The sequence below is a fragment of the Manacus vitellinus genome, unplaced genomic scaffold (genome assembly GCF_001715985.3).
Source record: "Manacus vitellinus isolate BGI_N305 unplaced genomic scaffold, ASM171598v3 scaffold_6_pilon, whole genome shotgun sequence".
In the NCBI taxonomy this organism is placed as follows: Eukaryota; Metazoa; Chordata; class Aves; order Passeriformes; family Pipridae; genus Manacus; species Manacus vitellinus.
Genome location: NW_021940750.1, coordinates 33,772,156 through 33,791,922, shown reverse-complemented (window position 1 = coordinate 33,791,922; position 19,767 = coordinate 33,772,156). Strand labels below are relative to the sequence as shown.

General features: G+C 39.6%; 3 protein-coding genes across 4 annotated transcripts in view; 2 read left to right on the top strand and 1 right to left on the bottom strand.

The window, feature by feature from the left end:
* TDRD9 (tudor domain containing 9) overlaps nt 1-13,397 on the bottom strand; it is a 73,391-nt gene extending 59,994 nt beyond the window's left edge. The window contains exon 1 of the mRNA XM_018082915.3: nt 13,215-13,397. Within this exon, the coding sequence (XP_017938404.2) occupies nt 13,215-13,366 (152 nt within the window). The 5' untranslated portion in view covers nt 13,367-13,397. The remainder of the gene's footprint in view (nt 1-13,214) is intronic.
* Nucleotides 6,180-7,618, top strand: RD3L (retinal degeneration 3 like). Its single transcript, XM_018082914.1, has 2 exons — nt 6,180-6,478; nt 7,321-7,618. Exons 1-2 carry the CDS (start codon nt 6,180-6,182, stop codon nt 7,616-7,618), a joined length of 597 nt encoding a protein of 198 aa, XP_017938403.1.
* Nucleotides 13,398-15,588: 2,191 nt separating the features above from the next.
* Nucleotides 15,589-19,326, top strand: ATP5MPL (ATP synthase membrane subunit 6.8PL). 2 transcript variants are annotated; one of them, XM_029964280.1, is made up of 4 exons: nt 15,589-15,631; nt 17,068-17,194; nt 18,273-18,293; nt 19,135-19,326. In XM_029964280.1, exons 2-4 carry the CDS (start codon nt 17,071-17,073, stop codon nt 19,152-19,154), a joined length of 165 nt encoding a protein of 54 aa, XP_029820140.1. In that variant the 5' UTR covers nt 15,589-15,631; nt 17,068-17,070; the 3' UTR covers nt 19,155-19,326. The 2 variants fall into 2 exon arrangements, with proteins under 2 accessions (XP_029820140.1, XP_017938442.1); XM_018082953.2 differs by lacking the exon at nt 15,589-15,631 and adding an exon at nt 15,693-16,052 and having other exon boundaries at nt 17,071-17,194.
* The last annotated feature ends 441 nt before the right edge of the window (nt 19,327-19,767 follow it).

Below are 19,767 nucleotides of genomic sequence, written 5' to 3'. Positions count from 1 at the left end.
CTCTATCAACCATTGTTTCTGATCCTTTAGCAACATTCACAACGCATCTACACTCCTTAAAACTTCAAAATTCACCCCTTCACTCTGAACACAAAGGCAAAAAAACTTGGCAAAAAAGAAGAAAAAAAATCCCACAGCAAGAAAGCCTAAACAAAAACATTTGGTTACACACTTGGTAAAATCCAGATTAAATAAATCTCTGAAAAAAAATAAAACGCAAGTAAAAGACTGCTGTTAATTTAAAAGAATGCCCATGAAAGGTAGTATTGAAAGCAAGATGCCCTCAATTTCAAATTGATGCCTGTAACTCCCCAGCCTATTAGTGAAGTGCCACTAGCACCAGAGACATTAAAGCTACAGACAGTCCAACTGCAAGAAATCAGCTTCAACCACATCCTGATTTTATTCATCTCAGCACCAGAAGTACAGTGACAGCTTACACAAACTTCTGTCAGTTAACACTGCTAAAAGAGACTTATTCAGTTGTTCACTCTCACAGCAAAGGACCAAACAAGGAGTCTTACCAAGAGGCCTCTTGTGCAGGCTCATGGCAAATTTTGCTCCTAGTTGTTAAAAAGCAAAAGCTGTAGTCAAATACTGTCTGAACCCATCAGAGGAGGTAGACTCACCATCTGTCTGCAGCCTGAAACAGCTAGAGAGAGTTGTTCTGTCAAATCTAAAGAAAAATGCACTACAAAGTTAATGATTGAATCCAAAGTGTGAGGCTGCATTTATAAATAAAAGGAAATGATCCAACCTGCTACCTATGGATAAATCATATTAAGAAACCTCTCTTCCCTCAGATGACTGATGGGGTTATTTTCTTCACAGCAGCTCTATGGTGCTGTGGTTTAGATTTGTCACCAAATCAATACTTCTAAACCACAAATGTTTTAGTTATTGCTGAGCTGCATTTGCACAGTATCGAGGCCTTCTCTATTTCTCATTGCACCCCTTCCCTGCCCCTGTAAACAGACTGTGGGGCTTTCAAGTGTTGTGAGGGGGCACAACCAGGCAGGTAACACAAACTAACCAAAGAGATATCACATGCCATGCATTGTCATGCTCAGAAGCAAAAGGATAGAAGAGTTTCAGTTCTGTTTGCCATCTTTTGTTCAGAACCTGGCTGGGCATCACTCTGCCCATGAGGGGTGATGTGGAACTGCCTTTGCATCACCTCTTTTGTTTTCTTTCTCTCTTCTTCCCCTTCTTAAACAGCTTTTTATCTTGAACCCAAGTTTTTTTTCTTTTGTTCTTCCATTCCTTAGCCTCTATCCCATTGAGGGTCAGCAGGGAGTAGAGTGAGGGGCTGCATAGCTCTTAGGTGCCTATCAGGCTTAACCCACAAGATTCATCAGCCCTTCACACAAAATCCACAGCAGCAAATCACAGGATGTGGCTATTATCAAGATACTAGCAAAGAATTATGGAACATCCACCGCTGCAACAATGTGCTGAAATGTTAGCTCGCTAGCTATGGTTATGACCTGCTATCAGCACTTTCGGTCAAATAAGAATTAGGTTGATCATTTCTCAGTGTGTCATTGAGTCTCATTCATAAAGAAAGCTATACTTCTTGCCCTTTTCAATTACAAGAGTAAGCAGCACCTCAGATGGTACAGATGCCATAAAATTTTCCGAAGAAAAGAATAAGAAGCTTCTCCTTCACCTATTCTCTCCATTTATCACACCTTGTTCCTCAAATCTGTGCAGTGTTCAGTTAAATGGAAGTGGCTTGGAATGAACTGCTGTTCAGCACCAACTTCTCCTCAAACTGGCTTTCTCTCAGAAAAATAGCATGTTGTCCAACAGCACACTCAATCAGTACAAATAAGTACTGAATTTGTAGTCCTTACAGACAGGCATAGTAGCACAGCCCCACATTTAACCAGATTGCCTTATTTATTACAGGACCTGGTTGCCAGTTCAGGGAGTTCCTTTATGTATGTGATGTTAAGGCACATGTCTTAAGACTAAAGTCTTGCTGTATTCAGAGGTGACTTGGATTTGCAGCTTTTTTTTGTCCCAGAATACAGTTACAGAACAATACTTTTTCAGAAGAAAACACCACACTTGGAAAAACAGCTGATCCCTAGAGAACATTTCTTCTTTGTGAGAATTTCAGATTTTGCAAAAATGACAAGGCTGTTTCAAGATATGCCTTCTGCATATCATTACAGCAAATTATTTATTATTGTAGTGTTGAAAGTCGTAATCAGAATGTAAAATTTACTTAGCCACATATCATGCAAATACCTACATTTCCTGTGCTAAAGACATTATTTTATTTAGTTGGTTTGCTTGTTTGTTTTTTTTTTAAGAAAGCTTTCAAGATATTTCAAAAAGCATCAGTGGTAAAATAAACATTTTCTGTCACCTCTTTTTAGCCAAGAAACATTACCTTGCCATAAACGGCCGCACTTCTAAAGTAGCCGGTATTAACATTATTCATGATGATTTTCAAGCAAGAATTCATTCATCTCTAATGATACTATTTATACTAGAGGACATCTCCTGTGAACATGCACAAAACCACCTCGCTGTTATTCTTAAAGTACTTCTTTGGAGTTATGCTTTACTATTGCAACAAAAAGGATAAAATCCAGGCATATTCAGCACCCTCAAAACATGCATCCCCTTTCCCTGTGGTACGTTTCAACTATTTAATTCTATATGTTGTCTGCTGTACTCATAAGTGTACATAAATATTCTTACTCTGTAGCTATGCTATGCCTTCCCCACAGAACTTAGTCTGTTACCAACTAGGAGCTTTAAGAGTATTGACAAGGAGAGATTCAAGAAGTTTTAATCCTGAACAATTTTAAAAGTAAGCACTACTTCTAACTTCTACCTTAATTGTTAAGCTCCCCCTCACAACTGCGATGTCAAGCAGGAAGAGACGAGAGAGGGACTGCTAGAATAGATGAAATTTTCAGTACCAGACTTTTTCAGGTTAATGATTAGAGCCACGAACTGGACTTCCACACCTTCACACCAAGTCACCCACACAGCAGAACCAAACCACTCTGAAAATGAGGGTTCTTCCAGCAAATGCTGGGTTTAGCTGCAGCTCTTCAGCACAAACCATACCCAAAACGGAACCATCCCCATGGGTGCAAACACTACCTTAGGAAGAATTCTTTTAACATGACAGGTACCACACCACACTGACACTCCCTTCCACTCAGACAAGTAAGAATAACTAACTCCTTAAACATGCCTTGAAAAAAATCAAGCACAAAATAGAACTGTGCCTCATATGTAATTTATTTTCAGGGTAGAAGAAAACAACAGAATAAACCGAGCCCATGACCGTAGGAACTGTTCTGCCACATGCACCAGGGTATGCTCATTATTCTGACTGGGGATGCACAGAGCTGGGCATTATGACATTATTAACTAAGTTACTAATAAAGACAAACTCTGAAGTGCCTTCAGGGAACAGACCCACTATCAGCTAAAGTCAAGCCAAAACTTCCACCCTGACACAGCACTGCAGATCCATGAGTACATTCAGGGATAGCTGGATGGAATGCTAATTCCCCAAAGCTCCTAGGAATAAACAGGGGCTAGAAACAGCATAAAATACTGCTCTACTTTCAAGTCCAGTTTCCAACACCAGCCACACATGAGCAGCCACCTCTTCCTGAATACACACCTGAAATGCCTGCACAAGAAGAAGCAATATTCATTTTCAACTTTAGTGTTCTACCAATGGAAAGATAAACATAATTCTCAGCATCCTGCCTTGCATTTTCGATGATGCAACCAAATATTAGGTTAAAAAATAAAAGTTGTAGGTTTCTCATTTAATTACTTTGCAGACCTTCCAGTATGCATCTCTAATTTGCAAAGACACTATTATGGTTTTATATTGTACAGCAGTTTACTTGAAGATTGATATAGTGGAAAAAAGTGGTGACGTGTTAACTGTGCTGTAAAGGAGGTGGCAAGGAGCATTTTAATTTCATCTGAAAATCTGTCAGGACAGTTCTGTCATCATAAACCTAGCTCCCTTCCTTTTTCATAGTACCACATACAATGCAATGTGAAAACCTTCCAGTTGAAGAGGATTAATACTGACATTTGAATTTTTCCAATGTATAAGTAATATCAGCTTTAATAACAGCCATACACGTCATCCTTTATGTTGTATGACATCTAGAACAAATTTACAGAACCTTTGTTCTCCCAACAGTTCAACACACCAGTGGAGGGAAAAAAAGGTAGGAATGAAAAATACTTAGGGGAAGCAAAGACAGTCATTAGAACAAGAGCGAGATGGAGAGGCAGCATTTCGCATTCCATGGCTACTATTTAGATTAATAGGAAGAGACCAGATAACTGGAACGGAAAATGGCTGCTTCAGCGACCTTTGGTGTGCACATTGCCAGCCCTGAGAATGAACCTTAACAACAGATATGCTCAAAATATTCATCAAGAAAGGAGGGAGCAGGCAACTGACAGCCAGTTGAGACAGAGGCAATGTCTGTGGTAAGACCTACAATTCTGGGCTTTTTGGATCAGTTTGACCTCAATTTGTATCTTTTTATCATTCTATTCCTTTAATTAGATTAACGTGTCTTTTGTGGAGCGCTGGAGGTGTTGCAGCCTTGCTTCTTTAAACGCATTTGGAATGTTAATTTAAAATGCTAACAGCAATGCACAGTAATGAAAAAGTACAGTAGCGTGAGATTGATGAAATTCATCTGGAAGAAGCATTTAATGCAGCAACAAAATCCTGAGCAACTGTCAAATACTTCTCTTCTGTCAACACTCACTTAACAAAAGCTTTAGATGATCTTTACTAGAGAAAAACTATTCTTAGCTGTTTAAAAATGACAGCAGAACAGCCTGATCCCCCTCTAATGGGAGATAAGTCTTCCAGCATCTCAATGGCCTGAAAGTTTAGTTTGATGATAAAAGCAATGTAGTTATTTTTAGCACTCTACAGGCATAAAAATACAGCTCTAAACTGTGACCTACAGCTATGCACAGCCAAGCATCACATCACACGACAGCCTTAACTTTAGCTACAAGCAGGGCTGTAGTTGCTTCAGACTATCATTATTCATCTCACTACCAACAATACCTTTGGATGGATTTAGCAACAAGCATTTGAAATTGTCACCATCTTTTTTTAAATTGCTGCCACCGGCAGAACTCAATTCAAAGGTAGGAGATCTTAATGGACTTGGTAGAAAGTATTTGAGAGACCATGCTAGGTTAAATGGATTACTGCTTCTCTCTGATACAGAGGATGAAAAAGAACCTTAAAAGCAGAAAAACTTAAACTGTCATATTCAGTACAGAAAGTAATTTTTTCTAAGCACAGTTTGAGTAAATGAAAAAAAAAAAGAAAAAAAAAGAAAAAGAGAAAAAAACGCTTGTTTTCTTCCAGCAGTAGTAACAACCTGCAAATAGGACATGCTAGAATAAGAGACCTTCAAGCAAAGTGACCTGAAACAACACTTTTCACAGACAGCTGCAAAGGTAATTTATGTTATTTTACTCCAATTTGCACGCTTGTGTCTGCATGATTTCTTACAAACTGCCATTTAAAAGTCTACTCCACCAGATTTCTGATTCCAGGTTATGTGAACAATAATTTATTTAAAATATTTAAAATATAAATTGATACAGAGGTTGTAAAAACAGATCATGCAGAGTTCCAGCACTTAACTTTATTAATTAGTATAATCTTTAAATGTAAATGTAACTTCAAATTTTGGAGGTTTGGGGTTTTCTGTTTTGTTGGGGGAGGGGGACGTTTGATTGGTTTTGGGTATTTTGTGAGGTTGGTGGTTTTTTGGTGTGCTTGTTAGAGGGGAAACAGTTCCCTGGGGTTTCTTTTTTCTTTTTTTAACCATATATACTATAGGATAAAAAATGAAATATTTCCGAGATGACAGATATGCACTTTTAAATGCTGCAAACTTCATGTAGTATTTTAACTCAGAAAACAAACGGGAAATTTTATAAAGTGTAAGGCTTGTCAGATTTCATTATGGCTTGGTGATTGTTGTTATCACGACTTTTATTGTACCGCAAGCGAGTTCAGCACCATTAATAAATTTTCATTCAGACATGCAGTTGCTAAGAAGGAAGTCTACAGGTAAAAAGAACTAATCGGTCAGACAGAAACAACCAATTTTTTTTTCCCCCCTCTCAGCTTAAAAATGCCACTTTTTGGCTGGATGAAATGGTCAAAAACTGATTCCTACAAGCCCACGAGATGCCCTGGATCAGAAGTTGTTACAAAAACCCTGCTGAGGGAGTTGAAATGGCACCTGAAAGAGCGTGAAAGATTCGTGCAAGAGATCGAAAACGAACAAAAAGTCCAGAAGACTGGCATGGATTACAACTGGCTCAAGAACTACCAGAACCCTCAAGCAACAATTCCAGCTACTGAGCAACGGCAACTCGAAGTTCTGTGTTCACAAATCCAGCCTTGCCAAACAGGAACTGTTCTCAGCAGGTAATTGTTTCGTATTTCCCTAACTCTGAGTACTCTATAAAAAGTTAATATGTTTTTCTACCTAGTTGAAGTTAGTATTTGGCTCTAATCTCCAGAAGTAGCAGTGACCAGTAACTGGAATGCATTTTTGCAGGTGTTCTATAAATTACATCTTCACTTTAATATGTTGTACTTGAAGGAAGTTTTAAATCAGGATTTTCCTGGTCTAATCCAAACGAGAGAAGTCTTATATGACCTTTCGATACTTCCAGTTTTTCCTCTGTTATTTCTCCCCAATATTTATAAAATAGTAACCCAATAACCAAAAGTCAAAGGACTAATGCAATGCACTATTATGCAAAAAAATCCAGCTTTACTGTCCAAAATACCTGAAAGCTTCTAAAACTAGCAAATCAGTGTAAAAAAAATTTCCGATTTAAAAAAAAAATCTCCCACGCACATTTTACAAAGAAAAATTCTCCTATGCCTGTATTTTAATACATTTTCTAGGGACTCACAGATACAACAGAACAAGCTCCTTTTAAAGCCCAGAATATACCTAAGGGCAAAGTCAGTTTAAATCAAGTTACCCAGATGGGCCAAAAAAAAAAAAAAGGAAAAAAGAAAAGCATACCCAGTAACAACCACTTACAATCCTCATAATAGCTGGAGCACATCCAGTACATTGTTAGAGCTCTTTTCCTCTCACAATCTTCTGGGGGAGGTGTGTGGGGAAACGTGGCAGCAAGGAAAAAATAGCACCAGCATGCAGTAATTTCCTCCTTCCCCCCTCCAGTGACCAGAGAGGAAACAAAAGAGTTTTCAGCGCTGATGATTAGATTTCAGTTTTTGTTCATTTCTAGATTTCGTGAAGTTTTGGCAGAAAATGATGTCTTACCCTGGGAAATAGTCTACATATTCAAGCAAGTTTTAAAAGATTTTCTCACCACCACTGAGAGAGAAAACCAACCAGAGCAGCTGGCAGATGCATGGAATACAAATTGTCCTGAACATTTCAGTCCGCGTGGTGACAGCTCTAACAAGTCGGACAAGGATGAAATCCCCACTGTTTCAAGTTATGTTGACAAAAACACACACAGCATGTTTCCCACCTTCTCTCATAGAATCTGGAATCTACCCTATTACTACCCATCAAGTTAAGTTGGTTTGTGTTGCTTTCAAAAAGTTATGCAGCCATTCGCATTCCTTTCTTCTCATTGCCATCCAGACACATATAGGAGTAAGAAATGTGACCTGCTCCCCTTTTTTCCAAGTTCAGAAATTAAAATCCTTCATTATAACTAGTATGCAATAACTTTAACTATCAACTCCCCTTTTCTCTTTATAGTTTCTTAGAGCTGTTGTGTTTGAAGCCATCTTTTAATAAGCAATGTAGATGTTTCCGAAAAAATTCTGAAGCATTTAATTTTTTAGCCGTACAGAGCTAGAAGTATTTAAACAATAAAAAATACTACTTTCCATATTTTGAAACAGCATCAATCCACACAGCATTAGATAAAAACTTCTGTATTTGTCACATAGCTTTTAGGCTCTATGGGAACTTTATACTGTGTAAATGAAATGGTTTCATATACTCTCAGCTGTACCAAATAAACTGGTAAATACATTTTGAAGCTGGATAGTTATTTCTTAATTTCAAGAGTAAGTTGCATGAAACATTAACAGAACTTACAACATGCTGCATGTAATATTTCTATATTTTTTCCTAAACTGTACTCTGCACGTTCTGAAGTATTATGAAGGTGGACAATTAAGTGAAAGCATTTAGTTGGATATTCAATGGGATTTAACAACTAGCTCTCTGTTCTGCATGAAATTAATGAGTTATATTTTTTCAAACAGCTGTATATAATTTCAAATTTGACTTACTGGAAACTGCTCTGAAACCCTAATTCTGCATTAAACTTAAACATTTTGATCAAATCAGACAGTACGTTTCTAGAATAGCCGAAGAGTCAAGCCAGATCATTTCCAAAGCAGGAGGTGATTATTCTAAATTTAAATATAACAACATTTCATGTTTTTCAGTTGCCATCATCTATCACTGTGGGTTCATAATAAAGTTTTACAAGACTGATTGGATATGTAGGAGTTACGGTCACAGCAGGCAATTGGAGCAGAAAATCAATGAAAACATATGCCAGAACTCAGTTGGCTACATTTCCAATTGTACTCCCATCACTGTACGTAACAAGTTCTTACATATCTTATGTAACCTCTTCTTCTCCAGATTTCCTTTTAATCTGTCTGCCACATCACAAAAAATGGGCAAGACTCACGTGGCCCAACTCACTGCTTTGCAAACACAGAGGAAAACTACTTCCTCTGATATTTTCCTCAGGTATACTAAAGACAACATTCCGACTTCATCAAGGTGGTAATAACAACTGCAAGGCATTTTCTTATGCTCCACAGTTGTATCCCCCACCCAAGAAAGAATTTACTAATAATGCAACATAAATTGCATAAACAAATGGTATAATATTTTCATAAACGATGAAAATATTACTTAAAAAAAAACCTCTGAAAAGCTTGTAATATAAAGAACATTTCATGTAGAAAAGTAAAATGTAACATACACAGGATGTAAAATAATCAAAACTCTTGCACACACCAAAAGGACAAAGCATTGGAGGACAAGAGGAAAACATTTCCTATAGGTTTAAAATAAAACTTGCAGCTTAATACCAAAAGTAAGGAGTCTCTCCACTTATCATAAACGAAATACACAAAACTTATTATATCCGCACTCAGAGTTGCTATAAACTCTTTGTCTTCCTGTTGTCAGTTTGTGGAAAAATAACAAAACGCTGCTCTCAACTTACTCTGCTCTTCTGAGGCAACACAAGTAGTTGGAGATTCTTTTCCTGAAGCTCTAAGCCCTGCAAGAGGGCAGGAAAGGACTGAAAGGAAGGTTTTCATTCAATGACAAAACTCCCCAAAGTGCTAAATGTGAAGTACCTTTTCCATAGGAATGAGAGTAACATACTGAGCATAAAGAAGGCATTGGCAGAATTAATGTTGCACTGAGAATTAATACCCACAACACCAGTTTCAGAAAATAGGTTTTATTTGGTCAAGCATGCAAGATTGCTGCAATGGCAAGTTCATTTCTTTAAATGGTACCCTCAACAGCCTTCTACAGGAAAATAAGTGAAAAAAGCCCTAAAAATTTTGCTTCCAAATTTTAGTTATGAAAAATGAAAGACCAGTAAACATGGAAGAACCTTTATGATCACCATAAAAAAAGGAAAAAAAAAAAAAAAAGAGACAAAACCAGCCCCACAAGCTGACCACAGATACAACTTACCCATTCTTCAATTATTTCACTTCTATTTCACTTTAGTATAAGTAAATGCATTTTTCTAAGTCCAGAAACAAGACCCATCAAACTACATCATATGCTAAAAGGCAGTTGTTGAATAATAGTTATCAAATGTATCTAGGCATCCCAGTCAATTCAATGTTAAATCCCAATGTAATGCTAGAGAAAGGCACAAAAAGGCTCATCTACTTTTATATGCATGTTTTATTGATGAAACTGATATTAAGCTACTGCATCCAGTCCTAGTGCCCATATTTGGGGGTAAAGGAGAGGGAGAAATCAAGGGAGAACTGGATAAGGTACAAGAAAAAAATAAGCCAAGTGCTGAGAAAATGCCATTCACTAAGGCCTTACTTTGTCCATTTTTTCAAAAACAGAAAATGAGGGGTAACTTTGCAAAATATGAGCACTTTCTCCTGACCAAAGTACTGTATACTTTCTCTAGTTAAAAACCAAAGAAAAGCATAGAAAAAGCAAAGGTGTAAGAGCAAGAAGCTAAGGAAATTAAACATATTTTAAAGAAACGTGTTAAGTTTGCTGCAACATGCTATAAAGAGAATCTGTTCCTCAGTTCACCAGCTAAGACAAGCCATTTTCTAGAAATTAGTTTATCCTCGGGTTTCAGCTCCATCAGACAGGACTAAGATGGTTGTAGGGCAGTCATCACTTCCCTGCAGAAAATCACTGTCCAAGAAACTCAACTGCTTCTCTAGGCACTTTTTATTTATGGTCTACATGATTAGCACGAGGTGTTCTGAAACTCTATCATTTCTTATGCTAAGTCAGCCATATTTCTGACATAGGCAGCCAACACAAACCACTCTGGTGACAGAAAGGTGAGTGGTAGTAATTCCAGAGGACAGGAATGTCTCCACCTGCACAGGTGTCAGGCAAACAGTGTGCAATGTTTTTGGCCCAAAGCTACACCTACGAAATGCAAGAAATGAAAGAGAGAATAACCACCTCTTCCACACTTAAGCCTTTAACTATCTTAATGTTAACCACAATTGTGTCGATAACAAGGAAAGATTTACAGGTCTAAATTTCTTTTCATTCAGTTAAATGTAATCAGAGGAATTAAAAAGTTAATCGGCGAGCTATTTAAGGATCAAAACTCTAGCCACAATTTCTATGGTTTCTATCACCCTCCCCTAACAAGTTCAATTACTAATACTGCTATTCTAGAGGCAGTTCAGAAAACAAAGTAATCTTAAAAGCCTTGGAAAATGAGGCATCATTGGTAAAGAAGAAAACACATTCCGCATTTCTTTTAAGGGAGATGTGAGGCTTTTAGATGCCATTAGACAATCTCAGTAACATTTTTGTAAAATACTAACATTTGTGTGCAATAACACACCTGTTATTATCACTACCAATTTGGTACTAAACCCACAAAATTTAGACAAAAGTGGCAGGCAGAGTCTCCATCAATAAGTGTATATCCAACTTGAAATAAATACAAATAAGCATTTGAAAAATTTGAAAAAACTTTGGTTTTGATTTTCCCAAGAAACAAATCAAGAGTTTTGAAAGAAATATTAAAATAGATTTTTATGCCACAAGCAGCCTTAACAAAAGGGAAATTCTTTTATTTTCAGCTCTTCAAACTCAATTTCTTAAGAAGCCAGTGAATAAAAGACAAGCACTTCCTTTCCATCTAAGCACTTGAATCTAAACCTCCTCAAGAGTTCTCAAGTTTTGAAAAAACTCTTTAAATGTAAGCACATTCCCAGAACTGTGAAACAGAAGCATGTATGGAAACAAAACACAGCTAAGCAAACATGCCTTTTCATAGAGGTTCTGTCCATTTTGTGGCAGCACATACAGACCTACCATCTATCCTCATAGATTTTATACAAGTTTATTGCTCAGAAGTTCTGTCCACACTTACACAAACAGTCCCTTAGGGTGCATATCCCTCTCTCTCCCCCTAAGGTGGGGGGGAACCCAAACCCATAACATTAACTTTTCACTGTTAACACAACTGTGAAATCCACAATTAGATTATCTGCTAAGATTTGTGAGTGGAAAGAGATATTTATCCAACCAAAGACAAAGACTTGCCTCTGTGTAGGCACACAAGGCTTCTACTGTGTTACTTGACATATTTTGGTGGCTTAGTGCTCAGCTGGGTTCAAGAATCTCTTGTCAAACACTTCTCAAGTCCCACAGAAATGTTATTTTCACCTAAATAAAGACTGAGAAGTCTCAGACATCTTGTACGTACTGGATTCCAGAATTATATTCACAGCAAATAACCTTAGAGAACTATTAAATTTTGTCTGGTCACTTCAGAAAAATTTTAACAGCCTGCATAAAATCCAGTAGATTTCAGTCAGATTTGGAGCTTGATAACGGCAGCACTTTTACATTAAAGGATAAAAAGGGATATTTTGACATGTCAGTTTTATCCTTTACTCAAAGCAAAGGCAGAAACCAACAGCCTCAACAGTCTCTGCCAAACTATCAAACATCTGCAGTTCAGACATTATGCAAAAGGTTCATTCCTTCTCAGAAGCCACCTTTTAAGAGAGTTCCAGAAACCAAGCAACCTATCCTGCTCTACATCATATAGGGTGAAAAAACACAACAAACCAACACTCACTGTAGACTGTACCCTCCATCTGATTGTGAAAAAGACTTTACTGTATGGAAGTGCATACAAAATACTTTTCTATGGCAACTACAGATACTCTAAATACTAAGATTGGCATGCAAGGCCACAACACCTTCCAGTTTAGGCAGCATCCAGGGGAAAGTATTTTTTCAATATCCAGACATTAGTGAAAACCAGTTGTACCTGGCTGCTATACAGATACACATTAAGTTCTCCTTGGTTGTAAACTCTGCCATTAGAGAATAAAGCATTTGCAAAGAGTGACATGGGAAGATACCTCAAATTAGCTTTACCCTGGTAACTTAAATGCTTTAGTTAGGTCACTACAGCAATGAACTCTTGAATCTCATTTTATTTATCTTTTGCCACTGGCAAAATTATTCAGTTAATGTACCTGAATCAAGATAAACTGGGTCTTTCCTAACTCTGTTAGTTTTTCAACTAGACTTGCTGGAGCTACACACTAGCGCTAATGCACTTCAGATAAAGCAAGCAGCATGTCTACTGAGGATCAAGACAGCTGAGGTAAGTAACAAATCAGAAAGTAACAGAAGTATTAAGCCAAGAAAAACACATCTAGCCACACCTGAGCTAGAACCACAAACAGTACCAGGGGTGTTAGGCTGGAATCCAACAAGTGCACGCCCCGCACCCAGGCAGAACAGAGGAGTCAGAGGAGTCAGAGGAGGCTGCCCAGACGCTGGGGAATGCCCGGCACACCCGGAGCCACGGGCACACAGCAGAGAGGAGGGACGGACACCACCAACTACAGCAGCGCAGCGCCCCGCACTCACCCCGCAGCCGTCAACGGCTCCCGTGCGGGGTGGCGGGGGCCAGTGCACGGGGGGGCGGCCTGCGCCTCCTCGCCCAAGAGCTCGACGGCGGTGACGGCGCTGCCGACGGTGAACCAGTCGCGGATCTGCTCCGGGGTGAGTTTCCGCAGCATGGCGAGGACGGGCGGGTCCCGGCACGCGGCTCCGCGCAACGCCTCGCGCCGCCACCGCGGCCCTTCGCCGCCCACGCGCGCGCACCCGCTTCCCGCCTCCGCCCGAGCCCCGCCCCGGCGCGTGGAGCAGCAGCTGAGGGCCGGGCGGGGCCGGCGCCGCCGGGCGGGAGCGATCCGGCGGTCTGCTCTCCCTTGATCTGCTGCTCTATCAGCGGTCCTGCTCTCCCTGCCCAGCCAATCCAACTGTGCTTACAGCTCGCGTTCCCTCAAACCACCCCCCAAAACTTATAACAGCCTTACTTGCCATAGGTAAGTGAAAGAGGTACACACGCGGACCAGAAGTATATGTGAGGGTCGAACACTAAAGCTTGCCATCCCTATTGGATAATATTCCTCAGAAGAATAATAAGAACTAAAATAAACATGTATCACTTTTTTTTTCTTTCCCTTTTTTTCTTTCCCTTTTTTTTTCTTTCCCTTTTTTTTTCCTGTCTTCCCCCTTCTGAAATAACTGAAAACACCTGTGTGTAATTTGTTAAATCAGATAAATACAAAACAATGCAAACAGAGGATAGCCCCTTACTTTCTCCCATGTAATTGGGGAATGTATGGTCTCCACACTGAATCCAGTGCAGTCACTTGGTTGACTGCTCTAGAGCTGTTACTGTCAGGTAGGGAAATACAAATCTGGGATATATATGGAGTGATGAAGATATCACGGCCTCTGGTTGTTTAACATATCGCCCCCAAAATCCTACATTAAAGAAACAAAGGGATATTCCTCACAAAAACGTAAAGAGGTTTTGAATGTTCTAAATAAAGGAGGTGAGGTATGTGCAGTATTTCATTGACATAAGTTATGATCCTCTATTAAATGCAAAAAAGCCCCAAGTAAGATCCAAGAAGACTTGCCCTGTGTGACAAAGCTCATATTTAGCAAATCTATATACTTGCAGATTATGTAAATCACTCAGTAGGAAAGTAAATGCAGTCTGATCCCACTAAAGAATTTTAACGTGAGAAAAGGGTCTGAGCTTTGCCTTTCCTTCCCAGCCATGGGAGGCCGGGGTGGTCATTTCCCCTTCTCACCTGAGTGCTACTCTAGAATCCCAGTTGTCCCATCCCTTTCCTGTGCCTAGACGGAATGGCCCACAAGGCACGCAGGTGCATCAGCCCTGCTGAATCTGGCCCAGTGGTGCCTCCTGCTCCTCCAGGACAATCTATTCCCTAAGGGACACACTACATAGACTTGTGACAGGCCCTTTCTGGCATTGTCTTGGCGCAGGACACCTGCTGTGCTCCTTCTTGGGAAGCAGGACTGAGGTGCAGGTTGGGCAGGACACTGCAGCAAGGTGCATTAGGAAGAGCATTCCCAGCAGGTGCAGGGAGGTGATCCTGCCCCCCTGCTCAGGCCTGGTGAGGTCACATCTGGAGTGATGTGTCCAGTTCTGGGCTCCTCTGTTCAAGGGAGACATGGAGGTCCAGTGGAGAGCTACAAAGATGATGAGGAAACTGGAGCACCTCTGTTATGAGGAAAGGCTGACAGAGTTCAGCCTCGAGAGGAGATAACTGAGAGGGGACCTCATCAATGCCTGTAAGTATCTAAAGGGTGGGTGCCAAGAAGATGGAGCTGGGCTCTTCTCAGTGGTGCTGAGCAACAGGACAACAGGCAACGGGCAGAAACTGATGCATAGGAAGTTCCACCTGAACATGAGGAAGAACTTCACTGTGCAGTGACCGAGCACTGGAGCAGATTGACCACAGAGGGTGTGGAGTCCCGCTCACTGCAGATACTCTAAAACCGTCTGGACGCAACCCTGTGCCACGTGCTCTGGGATGACCCTGTTTGAGCAGGGAGGTAGGACCAGATGCCCCGCTGCCGTGCCTTCCCGCCTAACCCCTCCCGCGATTCAGAAGGCGGTGGGCTGGCACGCCGCGGTGCGGAGCGCTCCGGTCCTCCGCGGCCATAGGGCGGCGCCGCAGTGCCCGCTCCCCGCTCGCCCTTCCCGGCGCGCCCCGCGGCGCAGCGGACCCGTTCCCCGGCCTGACCTTCGCGCTCCCGCCGCCACGCTGGGTGCGGGCGCCCGCGGAGCCAGAACGCGTTTCAGGGCGGTTCCTGCCCCTTCCTACCGGGCCTGCAGCGCTCGCGGGGGGGGTATCGTTGGTTCACTGGGGGAAAGGGGAGGGCAGGCGCGCCGGCGCACCTGGAGCTCCGCCCGTTACCCACCGCCCACCAGTGCTGAGGGTCAGGGCCTCGGGCGGCCGGCAGTGCCCCGGCTGAAGGGGGTATTGGCGGGGAGGGCAAAGAGACGGCAAATTCAGCGCTGTTGTGGGTAGATTTCAGAAAAAAATAGTCTGGACGACGTCTCGCCCAGGCCTTGGGGAATGGTCTCTGCCGGGCTTTAGCAGGGTGGTAGCTGGAAAGAGCACCGCTTGTTGCTGTGTTTTGTAGTAGTGTGGTGTAGAAATCTTTCTTTTTGCTGTGTCTTGATATTCTGCTGTAGTAGAGTGACTGTGTTCATCTGAAACTACAAATGCTGGAAATTTAGGGGAAGGTGCAGTGTCCTTGATAGTGTTGGTGAAAGCACGGCGCTGTTTCAGGAACTCCGGCCACAGTAATAAATTTGATTGAAATGACTGCCCGTAAACAAATAAAAGATTAACGTGGGTTTATCTGTAATTAGAGGTGAGTTGCCTCAGCGTTGCTTTCGTTGTTTAAGAAGCACCCAGATCTCTCCAGCTGTTTTGGCATTGGCTGTCGCCTGAGTGCTTTTCTCTCTGAGGCTTTGCCCAGGGATTCTTTACGTTTAGTAATGGCACATAAGTGAGTGAGCATTACCTCAGAGAAGTTTGCCTCTGCTTTTTTTTCCTGGGACTCTGGTTTATCACATACTATCTGTGTGTGTGTATATCTGACTTTATGGGGTTGTAATAAGTGTAAATAGTGACTGTTGGGTGAAGTGCTGTGCATAAGGCAGTGGAGCATGTGGCATTTTAGTGCAACGTGGTGCAAATGTGAACTAACATTTATGGGAGTTAGGGTACCCTTTATTCTAAAACATCCAGTTTTTTGTTTGTCTAACAAAGCTGCTTAGAGAGGAAAAAACACAACACTGACAGGCTTCTTGTTCTTGGGGCATATTTTGAAAGTCAAATAGTCATTATAAAGCATGAATTCATTAGCTTAACATCATATATTTTGCTGTTTTGAGTAGAAATTACCATGCTGGAAGAGACAGCTTCGAGGGAGGGAAGCTAAATTGGTAGTGTGAGGAAGGAGCCTCTCTGGCTTGTCTGGAATGAGACTTTTCTCCTGAGGGAATCTGGAAACATTAAAAAAAGCTCTGATAGAGTCAGAGTCACTGATAGAGAGAGGAATTGCTACTCTATAAATGCTCTGTTGACTCATCTTCGAAGCCTTTCATCAGCTGTAATTTATTTTTTTTCCGGTATTGTGTTAGCCCATAAATTGTAACTTTAACTCTGAATTTTCATTGTTTTCTTTGGAATAAGTACTTTTGTGTGTTTGGGGGATATTATTTTTTTACCTGTGAACTGCTGTGGGTATGTATCAGGACTCTGTGTGTGTATACATAAAGACAGATATATTGATATATATCTGCGTCTGTATATATATTAAAAATCCAGCAGGTTAAGAATACAGTTGCAAAACTTAGCATGACAAAACTTTTTATAATTTTCAGATGGTGCAGACCATGATTCCAAAGTCATGGAGAGCCATGAAATTCTACTTCACTACTGTATATCAAGAAATATGGGTTGGTGTGGCGTTAACAGCTTATGCCTATTACAAAATTTCATATGGGGGTAAGTTACACATTGCAGTCCTCATTAGCTTATAGATAAGGTTTATAGAAGACAATAACTGTAACAAATCAGTCAGCAAAAAAGAAATTAACGTTCTTACTTAGGGCCAGGTCCTTGCCATAAAAATTTAGAAGTTTTAACTTGCCCATTGTAGAAGGTTACAGTAATAAAAATACTCAAATACCAGTGTAACTGTGACTACATTATGAAGATCAGGAAATGTAGGAACTGGTTTTAAAAATGCACATCTGACTTGCTCAAGATCTGAAAAAAAACACCCCTTTTTAAAAGGTTTTCTCATGTGAATTTGTGCAAGTGTATTTTGGGTTGGTGCACCTCAAAATGCACACTGAATGTGCAAATGTGTGTTATTTCTTGACATTGGATTGCTTTCTTAGAGAAAGAAACATGGTGTCTTAAAGGCCCTGTTTTTCACTTTAGGCTATGCTGAAAAAATCCCAAGTCAAACCCTTTCCAGTGAAATGTTACAAGCTGTAGGCAAAGTCAACAGGGAAAGGAACCCCTTGCTGTGGGACCAGCTGAGTGATATTGCCTCAGTATTTTTCCAGCTTTGTCCAAATAATGTGTATCATGTCCAAAACTTTCACATCGCACTTACAAGATTAAATAAATATAAGTAGTTAGGTAGGGAAAAAAAAAAAAAGGTTTTAACTTTTGCTTTAACCTTTAATTTCATGGAAGATTTTAAAGCAAACGTATCGCTTTGGTTTACATCTGTATGTCGTTTTTGTATATATATAAAATATCCATATATTACGTAAAATACTAACAATCCGTATACATTTCTTTTGAATTGCAGTAGAAGTCTTGGCGGCTACAATTCCTAAATTCATGGAGTCTTGATTAATTTAAAACAAACAACTTCTAAAAATCAATACCAAGTTTACTGAGATGTATCATGGAAAGTACATGTTTTGTGCACTTACTAAATCTTGTTTGAGCTAAATTAGCAAATCATAAGAAGTATAAGCTAATTTTCTCTGCAAAAAGTAAATAGGAAATAAAATTTTTTAGTGTCATTGTTCAGCTTGTATTTTTCTTATTTTTTTTTCCTCAGGCAAAAAAGCAGTGGCAAATAGTAAGTATTAAACGTCTAATACCTTGTTTTATTTCTTAAATGAGTGCAATAAAAATTAGCTCAGAATATTTTACATAAGTTTGGGGGGTCAAGTTATGAATTTAGAAAATGTTTAAAGACTACTTCAAAATATGTAATTTCGGTTGTGTTGATGGTTTTATAACCTAGAAACATTGGTAAATCTGCACAGACGTTACCTCTGTCTTAATCTGTCTTTTGCATGGATTTTAAGAGTAGAATGGAAGTTGTACACCTTGACTCTGTGTGGGAGGAGTTCTTACAAATAATAGTAACAACCATTTAATTGAATTACTTAAATCAGCATGATCACAAGAGTAGCTGCTATTATATTTAGAATTTGTATTTTTTTACTTTATAAAGTAGTGTTTAAATACCGATGGACAGTTTCTTCTGATATCACACTGGAATTTATTTTTTCGTGAACTGCTGTACCTCAGTTAACTGTCTGCACATGATAGATAATCCATTTGCTCCCAGTTTTTTTGTACATGTAAATGTTATTTACATTTTTAAATGTGTAATTAGAGAAAATAGTGCCCAGTAGACTTCAAGATAACACTATAAATAAACTGCCATTGTGAAAGAACCATACCAAAACTAAGGAAGAATGGATGTTTGCCCATAATAGTGCTTTAAAACTTGCAGAAGAGGATTTTTAGTATTGGACAAGTTTATTAATGTACATAGTTCAAGGGTTTTATTTGAATTGCCAGTTCTTGTGCTCAGATGTAGGTACAGTTGTCTGTTCTAGGATCTGTACTACATTCCTGAATTGATCTGCTTTACTGTTTGAACAGTCTAAATCGTGTCTTTGTTTCAGAGTCCTCTGGCCATCATTAAAGACCCCTTCTCTTCTTGGAATATGAATTTGGTTGTTCGTCATCTTTACTGTAAATGAAGCAAGTCACAACCCTAGGGAAGTTACTCTAAAACTGTACCTGATCCATCTGCTGTAATGGGAGAAAGAATAAATCCATTGAGTCACAACTAATTAAAGATGTTGGACAAAGTATGCTGAGTGTATTGTTAACCTAATTTTTAGAATAAGCGTTTTTTGTTTTCTACAGTTCTTCCAAGTTCCATGTTAAACTTTTTCAATGGTATTTTGAAAAAGACCAAATTTTTGCAAGTACTTAATAGAGTTATCTTCCTTTTTTTTTATTTTTTTCCCCAGTGAAAGCTTTTTTGGCTATTTAGTTTAAAAATGTAATGTAATAATATGCCGAGTGTGAGTACTTAAATCTCAGCTGTTTGTCAACTTGTGGTGCAATAATCAAGGGTACAAAAAATTTTTAAAGCCTTACTTTTTTTTTTTTAAGAATTTTTAGTTCTAAAGGATTTAAAATCAAAAGCTGTACTGTTAAGAAAACACCATGCAAAACACTTACAAATGCTATTTAAAAGTACATTATTGACAAGTATCTTTTTTGTCCTTCGTGTTCAGTAGAGCTAA

Bases quoted from the DNA above. Each gene is read 5' to 3' on its own strand.
- RD3L (XM_018082914.1), top strand. From the start codon at position 6,180: ATGCCACTTTTTGGCTGGATGAAATGGTCAAAAACTGATTCCTACAAG. The intron at 6,479-7,320 runs GTAATTGTTTCG...GTTCATTTCTAG, and splicing joins ACAGGAACTGTTCTCAGCAG to ATTTCGTGAAGTTTTGGCAG.
- ATP5MPL (XM_029964280.1), top strand. From the start codon at position 17,071: ATGGTGCAGACCATGATTCCAAAGTCATGGAGAGCCATGAAATTCTAC. The intron at 17,195-18,272 runs GTAAGTTACACA...TTTTTTCCTCAG, and splicing joins TTACAAAATTTCATATGGGG to GCAAAAAAGCAGTGGCAAAT. The intron at 18,294-19,134 runs GTAAGTATTAAA...TCTTTGTTTCAG, and splicing joins CAAAAAAGCAGTGGCAAATA to AGTCCTCTGGCCATCATTAA.